Source organism: Gadus chalcogrammus, chromosome 22 (genome assembly GCF_026213295.1).
Source record: "Gadus chalcogrammus isolate NIFS_2021 chromosome 22, NIFS_Gcha_1.0, whole genome shotgun sequence".
NCBI lineage: Eukaryota > Metazoa > Chordata > Actinopteri > Gadiformes > Gadidae > Gadus > Gadus chalcogrammus.
In genome coordinates, this window is record NC_079433.1 from 6988883 (window position 1) to 7003882 (window position 15000).

The 15000-nt window shown below is 49.1% G+C and overlaps 1 protein-coding gene across 1 annotated transcript in view; it reads right to left on the reverse strand.

The window, feature by feature from the left end:
• Positions 1 to 15000, reverse strand: part of trps1 (trichorhinophalangeal syndrome I) — a 64511-nt gene that overhangs the window by 20716 nt on the left and 28795 nt on the right. The window contains exons 2-7 of the mRNA XM_056583450.1: positions 12629 to 13474; positions 10421 to 10536; positions 4449 to 5055; positions 3115 to 3326; positions 2280 to 2457; positions 1800 to 2040 (exon numbers count right to left, since the gene is read on the reverse strand). Of these exons, the coding sequence (XP_056439425.1) occupies positions 1800 to 2040; positions 2280 to 2457; positions 3115 to 3326; positions 4449 to 5055; positions 10421 to 10536; positions 12629 to 13474 (2200 nt within the window). The remainder of the gene's footprint in view (positions 1 to 1799; positions 2041 to 2279; positions 2458 to 3114; positions 3327 to 4448; positions 5056 to 10420; positions 10537 to 12628; positions 13475 to 15000) is intronic.

The following is a 15000-nucleotide window of genomic DNA, read 5'->3' on the forward strand; positions in this document are numbered from 1 at the left end:
TCTCTCTGTCTACTCATGCTTATCTCTCTCTCTCTATTCAATGCTCTCTCTCACTCTCTCTCTCTCTCTCTCTCTTCTCTCTCTCTTCTATCTCTCTTCTCTCTACTCACTGCTCTCTCTCTCTCTCTCTCTTGCTCTCTCTCTCTCTCTCTCTCTCTCCACTCACTGCTCTCTCTCTCTGCTCATTGCCCTTTCTATCTGCTTAGTGCGCTCTCTCTCTCTTTTCTCATTTCTCTCTCTCTTTGCTCATTGCTCTCTCTCGCACTCTCTCTCCTCATTGCTCCCTCTCTCTCCTACTCAGTATATGATTCCTCCATCAGGCCAAACAATGACAGTGTGTGTGTGTGTGTGTGTGTGTGTGTGTGTGTGTGTGTGTGTGTGTGTGTGTGTGTGTGTGTGTCTGTGTGTGTGTGTGTGTGTGTGTGTGTGTGAGTGTGTGAGTGTGTGTGAGTGTGTGAATGCATGACAGAGACAGCAAGATGGACAGAGATATAGACTAAACTGTGATAAACTGTGTGTAGGGTTTCAATGAAACAAGCTAGTTTGCTTGCTTGCCTGAGAGCATATATCAAATGCTTACACATGTGAGGTTGTGTGCTTTTATTTGGGTGTTTGTGAGGGCGTGTGTGTGTGTCTATGCATGTGCGTGCGTTTGTGTGCACCCGAGTTGCCTGTTGATAAACACTGCTATCTTTATGTCTCAGCGTGTATGTCTCAGCGTGTATGTCTCAGCGTGTTTGGGAGGCACCAAATACTAGAGATCACTTTGTGAAAAATGGATAGCAGCAAAACAATGACCACTGCCAGAAGCAATCACCACAACAGCGGTCTGGGGAGGAATCACAAATCTTTCCCAGCGTGGGGCGGCAGTCACAAGCATTTAGTAATAACACTCTGTTCTTCCTGCAACTAGGAAATTGCAAAATCCTTCACTGGGCGATGGTGATATTTTAAGGTCTTCAACTCTCGCCTTCGATCAAAAAAACAACAACAGAAAAAAAAACATCTCCCTCCCTCCAGCGCCCCACAGACTACAACGAGACATAAAAAGTATGTGTGTGTGTGTGTGTGCGTGTGTGAGACACTGTGAGGAGCCAGGCAGCCGTGCAGCCGCGGCTCTCTCCTCAGGCAGGGAGTGAGACATCCCTAAGCACACACAGAGATATCCAATTATGGGGAGCGCCGGGGAGGGGGGGGGGGGGGAATCACGGCTCCTTCGATAGCGGCGCGCTACGTTCCACCAGCCGAGGACTGATTGACTTCCCTATTGATTGGCTCCACTGTTCGTTAGCTTTGGCTCGTTGAGCGCAATTGTCGCTAAATGGCTTCCCGGTGAATAAAAGTGGAGGAGCAAAAAAAATAAAAAAATGGCATTTTTTTGTCAGGGGTTTTGCTTCGTTTTATTCTTTTGTAGGGCCCTGTCATTCAAAGCCTTCCACCGCTGAGTCTGATGGGGCTAAATATAAAACCCACAGGGGGAATGAGTAAGGAGCCCTTGTTATGTCGTTGCACTGCTGTGTCAGGGATCGTGTTTGAGTACGCCCACATGCAGGGCTAAACTGGTAAAGCGCACACACACACACACACACACACACTATGGGAGAGGACACACACACACACAGACACTAAGTGTGACCACACACACACACACACACACACTGAAACAAGTGCAAACAAACACACACACACGCTAATACACACACAGCAACCGTGCGCTTCCTCTCTCACAGTGCGGAGTGTGTCTGCGATCTGATGCAGTCCTGACCAATGGGCGTGGCCAACGGCGTCCCGTGTGTCACCTGTAGTGTCTGAAGATCTCCTCCTCCACCTCGGTGATGAAGTGACACTTGGTGCAGGAGAACTCCCGCTCGCCGCCGCCGTCCCTCTCCCCCGCCGTCGCGCCGTCCTCGGCCTTGACCCTCCGCGGTGGCGGCGACGCCCCCTTCAGGCTGCTCAGCGAATGGCAGCCCTCGTAGTGCTGGAGCAGGACGTCGATGTCGGCCGTGGCGTAGGCACACTGGTCGCACAGGTGGGTGACGCCTGGGGGACGGAGAGACCACCACGCTGTTGTTGTGGTTGAACTCTTTGAGCTTTGGCTGTTTAGCATTTTACCTTTTGGTAGTTTAGTGTTTCCTTGTTTTGTCAGAGAGTGGAATCAAACCCAGACCCCTTTAATGCTTAGAGTGGGACAGTGTCCTACTGCTAACGTATAATTAAAAACGAAACCACTGCGATAAAAGTACTTTGAGGGAAACCTAATGGCCCATCTCATTAATTACCTTGCGTGACTTCAGGATGGGCTGGGGGGTGGTTGGAGGGGTGAAACACCGGTGGGGGGGTGGGGGTGGCGTTTGGCGACGTCACCATCCCCGGTTTCCCCGCCATGGCGCCGTCCCCCGTCAGCTTGGAGCAACACTTGGGGCAGGAGGGCTTGCAGCAGGCGAAGGGGTGGGACACCTTGGGAGAGGACACGGTGTCGTCAGGACCGAAGCTCAACATTGACTTATCAATACATTAATACGCGTCGTCACAGCGTCGTCAGCACTGTAGCTCAACATGAAGTTACTAATACATGAATATGCCATCGCCTACAGCACGTCTTTTTCTGCAGTTTTTTCACATCCACAGTACAAAACACAAACCGTTTTTTTCGCTGTTTGCAAAGAAGTTTTCCTCCCTGAAGGGGGGTTAACTTGAGACTTGTTCAAAAAAATATAGTAACAACAACATCTCAGGGGCAAAGGAACACTCTTAGAGAGAGTGAGAGAGCGAGATCAAGAGAGAGAGAGAGATTCAGAGAGAGCGAGAGATAGAGAGAGCGAGAGATTCAGAGAGCGAGAATGAGGGAGCGAGATCAAGAGAGAGCGACAGATAGAGAGAGCGAGAATGACAGAGCGAGAGCGAGAAAGCAAGGGCAAGATAGAGAGCGAGAGCGAGCGAGAGAAAGAGAAAACGAAAGCGAGAGCGAGAGCGAGAGCGAATGAGAGTAGCAATGAGCAACGAGTAACGACAATGGTGGACCGAATGTGGGCGGGGTCAAAGACAAAAACAGAGGCCTGCAGAGGCCTGCGGTGGGCGGGTGGGTGGGTTGGTGGTTAGCGGCGCTGCCCTCACCTCTCCCAGGTGTTTGTGGGGCTGGCAGAGCCCCTGGGGGCAGTAGAGACAGTGCTGGATGCAGCAGCGGTGGATGCTGTGGCTGTGCTGGTAGTGTAGCAGCAGGGGCGCCACCACGATCACCTCGGCGCTGTGGGCCATGGAGTAGCGGAAGTCACACAGCTGGCAGTTGTAGCTGGTCACCACCGCTTCCGGGTCGCTGCCGGACGGATCTGGAATACAGAGGGGGGGGGGGGGGGTCGAGGAGTTAGAAGGGTTTCAGAAGGGTCTTGCTGTGATCCGACTTGAAGGCGGTTTAATTTTGGGTGGTTGTTTTTTGTGCTTGATTCTGTTTGCTAATTGTCCATTGTTTCCTTTCTGATGAATGCCTTTTTAATTCCGGGCGTCATTGGTATTTGCTGCCTTTTCCCTGCTGTGTTTGTCCTTTTGTATTTGTTGTCGAGTAATTATTTTAAAAAAATCAGAAAGAAATTAGAAGAGAAAAGGATTTAGCACGGAGCCATGATCAGAACCAATTATTAGCTGTAATTTGCACGAGAGGAGAATGTTAAGCAAGGGAGTCTGTCGTTCCCTGAAGAAATCAGAGAGGAAAAGTTGTTCAAGAAAGTACGGAACTACGGCAAAACTTAACGAGCAGGGAGGTCATGTGACCCCCAGATTGCATGCCGTTGTCAACGGAAACCGGCTTTGAGGAAGGAACCAAGGAGTGCTTGTTTGGATGACGGGGTTATGCGCTAAGCCGAGGTCTTACACCCCTACTGTAGCCCCATGTGAGTGCATTGTACCAGAGTTGTAGAACTAACTACGGGCCATGTGTTATCATCAGATAGTTGAACTGGCAATGAACTGTGTGCATGTAGCCGTCAGCAAAGGAACACGAGTTGTCCTAAAGAGGAGGCCGTATAAGCGTGTAGTACAGCGTAGAATTAAAGATGGAGCTGGAAGATCGGCTTGTTCCTCCAAGGCTTGGAGAGGTCTGGTGAGGTTAGAAAGCCTTTTTTTCTGTACATCGACGGGAGAAAGAAAGTGAGCTATACTTTTCGAGTATTATACGTCTTGCGTATAATACTCAGGGTCTACTAGAAGATAAAAATAACAAGGACGAAACAATGAAACAAGAGTCGTTTTTAACTATTTAGTAATACTTAATACTTAATCAGCAGATGCTTCAATAGAACCCATCTTTGGACTGAGATGCAGGCTTGGGTAAGGCGTCATGCTCAAGGCTGCCTACTGGTAGACTGTGAACATTGAGGCCTAAGCCTATGGCGTTCGCTGTGATAAAGATAGCAGAAGAGATACATGCGTCAACATAAATCCTGTGGGTAGGATACCTTGGTTCACGTTGGACGACGGGTCTTTCCGGCTCTTGAAGGCGCCGTGGTCTCTCTCGTCTCCGTCTCTCCTCCCTCCCCTCTCCCTCTCCCTCTCCAGCCCCCCGTGGTTGGAGTGTCTGGGGCTCAGAGCCCCCCCCGGGCTCGTCCTGTGTCTCTGCTCGTAGTGCTCCAGGAGCTTCCCGGCACCCCCGGCCCACTCGCAGCTCCAGCTACAGAACTTGCACCAATAGTAGGCCATGACGCCGCCCCGGCCCGCCTCCCCCGACCAGCCCGGCGAATCGGAGACGCCCCTGACCGGGATGGAGTACCCGGCCAGCGAATCGTCTTCCGCCCTCACCGCGGTGCGCTCCACGCCGTCCAGGAGCAGGCCCCGGTCCTTGGTGTGGAGCTCGTGGCTCACCAGGCTGTGATTGGCCAGCTGGTGCGGTGTTGGGGGCGGGGTTTTGACCTTGTTTGGGTGCGAGGTCATGAAATGCTGCTCGAGTTCCAGGGAGCTGCTGCCCATGTACGTGAAGTTGCAGAATTTGCAGCGGAAGTATTTAGTGTTGCCCTGGCAATCGGGCGTCTTGCGTCCGATCCCGATGAGGGTTCCGCCCAGCGTCACCTACAGGAAGAGGAAGACACGTCCGAAGTTAGCGTACACACGGGGAGAAACGCGTAGGCGGTTGTGGACGACTTAGATCGTACTCCAACCGACTTCGGCCAACGAATTGGGTCAGCAAAGAAATGCATCTGGTGAATTGACAACACTGTTGGTGAATCCAAATTTGTAGTGATTCCAAGTGCACTAGTGCAGAGGCTGTTCAAAATGTGCCTGTTTGAAAGAGGCAGACTGCCTGGCCGCTGGTATCGCTACCTGTAGCTTTGACTAGACTACACCCGCCATGAGTGCGGTCGATCGGGTGAAACGGCAGTCGAGTTAATGCAGACATTCATACAGACACACCTCTAATTATAGTTGTACAAATATACGCTGTTAAGTGGACGACTTTCTAAAGCTACAACGCGAGTGCATGACCTTTCAACATGGCTGCCCCAATGGGAATCAAACCGCTAAGTCGTGTTAGACAAGAGCACAAGCAAATTAAATGTGATGTTTTTTAATCACAAACAAAGAAAACACAAGATCCAACAAATGATATCAATGCTTCTGAAACCATCCAACTTCTAAAAGAAGTAAAAAACTTCATCTAACACTTAAAGAGTGTTTCAGTGTCCTTGTTTTTAAGTGACCGAAACATCAGTGCAACCGCCATTATCTTACTGACAAATCATACTTTGGCTCTCAAAGAGGGGGAAATAGCAACAGCGGACATCGGCCAAAACCTAGCATCCAAAACAAAGCATGTCTGTGCATGTGTATTGTAATTAAGTCAACCGAATGGCCACTCCGCACGCTTAGATCAGAGCAAGGCTTGTCAAGCTCGCTTTGTAACCTCGTTTGAACCCAGGTCCCATAGTTGGTTTTTGAGTGGGAATACTAATTAAAAACCGATCTACGAGTTGTTTACCCTTTGAAATGTAGTATTATAATAAGGAATATAGTGCTGTGGAGGATAATGCCAGGGTTTGGGCTAGTTTTAACATTAAGTACAAAGAGCTGTTTCTTCTTTATTGTGACATTTGGGTTTTGCTTTTTTTTCACCCCGCTGCTTTTCTTTTGTGTTTTTTGTTCCTGAGGGATTTGGTTTGGGTTCTTAGACGTAATATAACTACAGTTGGTCTAAAAGAGCAGAGATGAAGGGGATGATAAATTAGGACAGAGGAGCCAACGAAGAATGGAACCGGGAAAAAGAGCAACTGAAAGAATACGAGTCAAGCGAGGGAGGGAGAGAGAGATAAAAATAGAGAACAAAAGTGTAAAGCAGGGAATGGAGGGAAACAAAAGGGTAGAAAAAAAGGAGGGATAAAAATACAGTTAAACGCGTCTGACATCTGTTTGACCAGCCTTCATAACAACCAATTACAACTACTGGTAAACTACTGGTTCTCTCTCCCTCCCTCTTCCTCCCTCCCTCCCTCTCTTTCTCTCCCTCCCTCCCTCTATTGCCGTGTCCCACCCTCTGTCTAGATCTCCTCCCCTCCCCTCATTTCCTACTCACTTTTTTCTATACCTGCGATCTCATTGGCTCACAAGGTGTCTCGCACTAGCGAATGACAGCATGGAATTTTCCTGAATGTGGGCGGCGGAGGGGAAAACGGAGAGAGCGAGTGAAAAAAGAGGAATAGAGAACCCTTTCATTCGATTTTTTGCACTTTCACTTTTTCTTCGTAATGACGACTTAAGCCCACTGGATTTACTATTTCTGACTCAATGTATGCGTAATCTGTGCTTGTGCACGTGTGTGTGTGTGTGTGTGTGTGTGTGTTTGCGTGCGTGTGTGTGTGAAAGCGCATGTCTGTGTCCATTACGTGACATACGCCCATTAAAGGCTGCTGTTTTAAATGAAATGAAACTCCTTGACTACGCCTGTCTCGCACACGCACACGCACCCACCCACACACACACACACACACACCAGAAGTTTATTAGATCATCTTGTTTAAATCTTCCAGACAAAACTGCACTGTTCATGTCCACGCATAAAGTCCTGGACCTTGAGCCAAATGGTAACAAGCGAAGGGGGTGAGAGCCTGCTTTAAAGACGGCAGAGAGCGAGGGAATCGGCTGTAATTACAGCGTTCGTGATACAGATCAAGACAAGCATTGTATTTCTTTTTTTCTATTCAGCATGCGTGTTTTGACTTACTTTTTATGTGTTTTACTAGGAGTGCTCCAATTAAAGAGAGAGGCTGGGGAGGGCGAACTGTGCTGCTGTTCAGTGGCGCGGCCCGTGGCCGGTCGATATAATGTAATTACAATGACAGCCCCCCCCCCCCCCCCCCCCATAAAGAAAATGGAAATAGTTTGCAAAACAAAGTTTGTAAAATAAATACTTATCAGCCAACCTTTGTACTAACGCAACATGTCCACTCCGTCAAAGCCTTCGTTGTCTAGAGTTCATTTAATGACTCTTTTATGTATAATGCACGAAATAAAGCGGGTATATTTTATTTGGAATTCAGAGGGTTTGGATCATGCCATTTAATTAACATAACTTCTCTTAAGGACATGCTGTTCACTGTAAACAGCAAGCAACAGCTGTACTGAGCGTGCACGTGTGTGCGTGCACGTGCACAGTCCGTCTGTGTTCCAGGTGCCCAATTTGTCAGTCCGTCTGTTCCTATCCGTCTCTCCGTCTATAAAGGTTTCTAACATATGACGCCCAATGTATTGGGCAAGCAAGCACACAAACACACAATATCACCCACACACACACCCACACACACACACCACATCGTTTACAGCTCGTTCAACCCATAAATTACTCACTTCAGTTATGAGGCTGGATTTACAGGCTTATGAAAACAAGTTATGATTACAACGCATTCTAATGGTTAATACCAGCGCACTCCAGCAATATAAGCGATGTTTGAATCCATTACCGTCACTCTGCAATAATCACTTCAATTACCATCAGAACAATGGGCACGGCAGCCATCTTGATTATTTGCCCAAAAATGGGTTTGTGGTGGTTCAGAACTTCAGATGCAACAGTGCAGTGCAACATTAGCCCCAACACAGCAACAACTGTGTGTCAGACGCAAAGACCCTGGGCAATGCTGGGGAGCAGAGCGTGCATAAATCTATGCAGGCGAACACTCAAAGTGGCTATTATCGCACATGACCGCCTTTATTAATGAGCATATCTCAAATCAGACCGACTAATTGTGCAGCCTTGGTTGAAGGTAAACATGTGATAATGTCCGTCTATGAATCACTTTTGATGCAAATTCATATTTATGCATCTGTGTTTATGATGAGTTAAACTGAGGGAAATAAAATGTTGATTTATCCTGGATTAAAACGATTTGTCTTTATTGATGTAACCATTCTACATCCCCCCCACACACAAACACACACACACACACACACAGACACACACACAAACGCACACACAATGGTGTTCAAGGTGAAATCAAAGTGGATGACAGCTACAGCAGTAGACTCTGCTGCTTAACACTGGACAGCACAACGCTACACACTGGTATACACCCTGCTCCCTTCCACACACAGACACTTCCTCATAAACACACACAGACACACACCTGTTTAGACTTGGTGTTTAGCTAGTATCCTGATCCAAAAGAGGTGGGTTCAAAAGAGAAAACGTTCAATATCAAAATGAATTCACGTCATTTTAAACGCTTTTTCCCCTCAATATTATTTTTCTAAAATATGAAAGACTCAAAACAAAACACTTAACAGAAATGTGAGAGGGCGTTTTGCGGCCACTTCACTCTGAACACAGCATCCGCAACTTTGGGGTTTGGTAATATTTTATTTAGATACAGCTGCCATCTTGTCTGTGACGTTTAAATCCTTAAAAAGCTGCCGGCTGTAGACATTAGCTTCAAGGTTTCCCGCGACAGCAGTGAACTGAATCATTCATGGTGGCTGCCCCTTCGGTTTAGAGCTGCTTGCACAAGGCCTTAGAAATTAAGTCCCTTGTATCTCTCTGTGAATTCAGAGGATTAGCTAACACAACGCCACAAAACGCAGGTCGACTGTCTAGCCGCCCCTCTCCATATCTCTGCATCCCTCCATCCCGATCTCTCTCTCCATCCGTCCCTCTAACTCTCCCCCTCCGTTCATTCCACCACCAAAAGAAACGGGAAACACGCTCCCACCTCTGTCCCAAAAATCCTCTGTGCTGATGGCTCTGAACTAGAGTTTGTGTCCTGTCATAAATACCTTGGCCTCTGGTTGGATTCATCCCTCTCATTTACCACTCCTATCAAGCACCTACAGTCTAAAGTCGAAGCTCGCCTGGGCTTCCTTTATCGCAAATAAGGCCTCCTTCACTCGTGCAGCCAAACATACGCTCGTCAAAATGACCCTCCTACCCATATTCGACTATGGCGACTCCATCTACAGAATGGCATCTCACTCCACTCTCAGTAAATTGGACCCACTCACCCATTCCGCCATTCGCTTTGCCACTGGGGCTCCATTCACCACTCACCACTGCAACCTATATAACCTGGTAGACTGGACTTCCCTTCACACCAGACTATCTACAAAACCATTCTTGGCATTACACCTCTCTTCCCATCTGCATCTCTCCCACCCTGCCCGCAATTGAAGGTCCAATGCATTCATCAACCTCTCCATCCCCAAAGTCTGCACCGTCTTCGGACGCAGTGCCTTCCGGTTCGCTGCAGCCTTTGACTGGAGCACCCTACAAAACACCCTTAAACGTTCTGTCTTCACCTCTCTCTCTGTCTTCAAACAAAATGCAACGAATCAAAGTTGACTCCCGCACTTGCTAAATAGGCCTTCTTGTCATGCCCTACTGATTAACTGTTTTATTGTATTGTATTGTATTATATTGTATTGTTCTAAGTGTAATTTATATAACCTTGTTTTCACTTTTGGCACTCCCCTCCCACTTCCCCTTAAAGAGCTTCTAGCTCTTTTCAGGCTGCACTTGAAAAGAATAATTGTGTTCTTAATTTGCTTGCCTGGGTAAATAAAGGTTAATAATAATTCCTCCCTCTATCCCATCCTTCCTGATTTCTCCCTCTCTCATCCATCCATCCTCTTTCTCTCTCTCTCTCTCTCCATTTATCCTTCTTTTTCGCTCCATCCCTCCTTCGCCTTTCTCACCCATCAATCCCAATCTGTCTTCCCCATCCTCCATCCTTCCCCTCTCTCTCTCTCTCTCTCTCTCTCTCTCTCTCTCTCTCTCTCTCTCTCTCTCTCTCTCTCTCTCTCTCTCTCTCTCTCTCTCTCTCTCTCTCTCTCTCTCTCTCTCTCTCTCCATCAAACCCATCTTTTTCACTCCATTCCTCCTTCTTCATCTAACCTTCCCGCTCCCTCCCTCCCTCCCTCCCTCCCTCCGTCCCTCCCTCCCCCTCTCTCTCACCTGTACATCGTACGTCCCGTTTATCATGGCCGCCCGGTGCTGCTGCCCGTATGCCTCGTGCCTCGTCTTCCCCGTGTCTTTGGCTTGGATCCTCTGGGCCTGGCCCGCCTGGAGATCTGGGAACACACACACACACACACACACACACACACACACACACACACACACACACACACACACACACACACACACACACACACACACACACACACACACAAACAGACACAAACAAAGACGTCAGAGAAAGGCTGTGCTCCAATACCATCTTGGTAACTTGTTGCGTTCCTATCGCTCACTCAATCTTCCCTTGAGGAAGCTGGAGGAAAGCAGCAGCGAGGAAGCCATTACAAAACTATTTCCTCCTTCCTTCCTTCTTTCCTTCATATTGCTTGTTCGCTAAGCCTTTGAAGAGACCAGCACTAGCAGGTTTGGTGGTGTTGAAAAAGAGATGGTTACGCCGACTAGGTGCCGTTTAAAGGGGGGATTGGACGCGGGGCGAATCCCGACCGTTGGACCGGCTTTTCTCAGCATTGTGTCACACAGCAATCTCCAGTAAACTTCCTGCGTAGGATACCATGATTTAAGTCCGGGGGGCCGCTTCAACGGCCGAGAAGATTAAGGAAAGGCGAGGAGGGGAGCCCGACTCGCGACGGAATGACAGCGAGATAGAACATAGCCAAGGTCACAGCGCTTAGAAGAACACTTTATCCTGGAGTACTCTTTGGGAGTGTTTAGTTCAAGAGGATACCCGGCGACCTAGCAAGAGGAATGAAGGACACATCCATATTACCCAGGCAAGGATTCAATGGGATAATGATACAATTAAGTTAATCCTGGACAGAGGGGGGGGACGTTTTGATTCCACTTAAGTACCATTACCATTAAGCTCATTATGTTAAACTCTGCAGGTATCGTCGCTAAGCTCATGTAAGGAGAGCAGTACAAATGTTGAGCCAATTTAATATCAGGTTAAGGAATGACGAATTAAGTTATTACGAGCCTCACATTTAATAATATAATGTATGATTATATTTGATGCCGTCTTATTGCCTTAAAGCACGAATATCTTGTCTTATCTTAGTGCTAGCACACACTAAGATCAATATCCGTTAATATCAGTTGATAACAAAGCTGTTAATACTGCCTATATCAATTATTTCTCACTGTTTAATATCTCAATATAAACCAATTCTCATTATCAATAAGTTCTCAATAGCTATCAGTTCTCAATAGAGATCAGTTATCAACAGCGATCAGCAATCCACATCAATCAGTTATCAACAGCGATCAGCTATCCACATTAATCAATCATCAACAGCGATCAGTTATCCACATCGATCAGTTAGTAATCAGTAATCAACATCGATCAGTTATCCACATCGATCAGTTAGTAATCAGTAATCAATAGCGATCAGTTATCCCCATCGATCAGTTATGCCATTGATCAGTTATCCAATCGATCAGTTATCGCATCAATCAGTTATCCCCATCGATCAGTTATCAATAGCGATCAGTTATCTCCCTCGATCAGTTATCCCCATGGATCAGTTATCCCCATGGATCAGTTATCAACAGCGATCAGTCTTCCCCATTGATCAGTTATCCCCAGCGATCAGTCATCCGCATCGATCAGTTATCCCCATAAATCAGTTTTCCCCCTCGATCAGTTATCCCCCTCGATCAGTTATCCCCATGGATCAATCATCAACAGCGATCAGTCTTCCCCATCGATCAGTTATCCCCTTCGATCAGTTATCCCCATGGATCAGAACTTACCCTTCTCGATCAGTTATCCCCCTCGATCAGTTATCCCCATGGATCAGTTACCCCCCTCGATAAGTTATCCCCCTCGATCAGTTACCCTCCTCGATCAGTTATCCCCATCGATCAATTACCCCCCTCGATCAGTTACCCCCATCGATCAGTTATCCCCCTCGATCAGTTACCATCCTCAATCAGTTATCCCCCATGGATCAGTTACCCCCCTCGATCAGTTACCCCCCTCGATCAGTAGCCCCCCTCGATCAGTTACCCCCCTCGATCAGTTACCCCCCTCGATCAGGTACCCCCCTCGATCAGTTATGCCCATGGATCAGTTATCCCCATGGATCAGCTATCCCCCTCGATCAGTTATCCCCATCGATCAGTTACCCCCCTCGATCAGTTACCCCCCGCGATCAGTTATCAGCGGCCGGGAGCTCCACCTACCGGGCAGGGTGATCTGGGGCGCCATGTTGTGCAGGGCCAGGATGTGAGTGTCCAGCGCCGCATCCTGCCGCGTGCGGTTGTGCAGGCCCAGGTGGTACTTCCTGAAGTGCTTCACCAGGTCGGCGGGGTCGTTGCCGTAGTAACCGTAGCCGCACACGTTGCACTTGAAGTCCTGCAGCTTGGGCGACGGGCTGGCCGAGAGGGGCGGAGTCTCCGCCGTGGGCCCGCCCTCGCCGCCGGCCGTCTCCCGCGACGACAGCTGAGGCTGGGGCGGGAGGAGGAGGTGGTGGTGGTGGTGGTGCTGGGCGGCCAGGCGCTCCCTCCCTCCTCCTCCGTCTCCCCCCTCCTCGTCCTCGCCCGCCTCCCTCTCTAGGTCCTTCCGGTCGCCCTCGCCCTCGGGCTCCGATTGGCCGCGGTCCGTCCGTCGGTCCGTCTGCTTGGCGCCGCCCGCTCCCTTCCGCCCGGCGTGGCGGCGGTTGTAGCGGTCGTCGCGCACCCCCACCGACGACGGCGAGACGGAGGAGGAGGAGACGCACTCGCTCCCGACCTCTTCCTCCTCCTCCTCTTCCTCCTCCTCCTCTTCGTCGTCGCCCTCCCCCCGGTCGCCGCGCGTCCGCCCCGACGACTCGGGCTCCGAGGGTCGGATGATCCTGTCGGCCTCGGCTCCAACGCGGCCCTCCTCCTCCCCTTCGTCTTCCTCCTCTCCTCCTCCTCCTCCTCCTCCGCCTCCGCCTCCTGCTGCTGCTCTTCCTCCCGCCGTCGTCGGCCTCCTCCTCCTCCCCTCCTCTTCCTCCTCCTCCTCGCCTCCCACGCTCCGGATCGGGGGATTCTTTTTCCTCACCATCTCTGGAGGAAGGAGAAGGGAAGGGGAAAAGGGGAGAGAGGGGGAGAGAGGGGGAGAGGGGGGAGAGAGGGGGAGAGAGGGGGAGAGATAGGGACATGTTTTAGTGCTGCTGCAAACTGTAAACACTTCCTTCCATCTGCAGTTTATCTGCCATGAAGTTTGGAGTAAAGGTGCAGTAAAACGTGTATCTGTGGACCCAACCAGTGAGCGAAAAGAGGAGAAAAACAGCAAAATGCATCTTCTGCTATTCAAACAGAAAACACGCCCTTCAATCTGAACTCTACCTCAGATTGAGACATTTGATAAGTCTTTCAGATACCATATGGGCTACTTTTGATATTTATGGATTTAATTCAATTGATAGTGGGATGAAAAGTTACATTTATGGACCAGAAGTAACAGAATGAGAACATAAAGAATCGGAGAGCAGCTTCCTGTAGTGGAGCTGGGGAGACTTACGAGGTGACCAGGGCATCGTCATAATGTGCTGCTTGCACGCCACACGCCACACATGCACGTGTGCGCACACTGCGCTCTGACAGTGATGTGCACGGCCGGGCGGCTTTTGATCCAATTTACAGAGCGCTTTGAACGGCGAAAATTGGTGACGTTTGTCGGCCGCAAGGAAGAGAAGAAAAAAAAGGTCCTCAAAGAATAACCGTCTTCGCAAATCAGAACCATCACTGCTGTCGTGAGCGTTTTGGAAAGGGGCGAAGGACACAGACCAATACAGAGAGACAGAGACCGAGAGAGAGACAGGGACAGAGACAGCAACAGAGACAGAGAGAGAGAGAGACTGAGAAAGACTGAGAAAGACAGGCGAGAGAGCGAGAACGGGAGGAAGAGACAGGGAGTGACAGACAGACCAACAGAGACGGACAAACAGAGAAAGAGAGACAGAGAGACAGAGAGAAAGAGAAACAGAGAGAAAGAGAGAGAGAAAGAATGACAGACAGATAGTGTGCGAGTGAGCGAGAGAGAGAGAGAGAGAGAGAGAGAGAGAGAGAGAGAGAGAGAGAGACAGAGAGAAAAAAAGAGAATGGGAGGAAGACAGACAGAGAGAAATAGAAACAGAGAGACAGAGAGAGAGAGCGCCGCAGCATGAGAGATTGGGTGAAAGATAGAGCGGATCTATATGAGCTTTAAAGTTGTTTTTTCTTTCCCCTTTTTTTTTCTTTGAAAACAGTTAGTGCCTCTTTTTATCGTTATGGAAACCATTTGTGAGAATCTTCAACACACAACCACATCAAACACACACACGTCATATCAGAGAGACAGACATAGCGGGGCCACAGAGAGAGAGAGAGAGAGGCAAAGAGAGAGAGAGACAGAGGAGGTGGGGGCAGAGAGGGGAAGGAAGAGGGAGGGGAGGAGGGGGGGGGGGGAATCAGAGAGAGAGGAGGAGACAGAAAGGGGGGGGGGGGGTGACAGAGGAAGAGTAGTACATCCAGAACACAAACATAACATAAAACCATACACTTCAGAGCGGTCCCAACATGACTACAATGTCTGGGGACCGGTTCCCCCA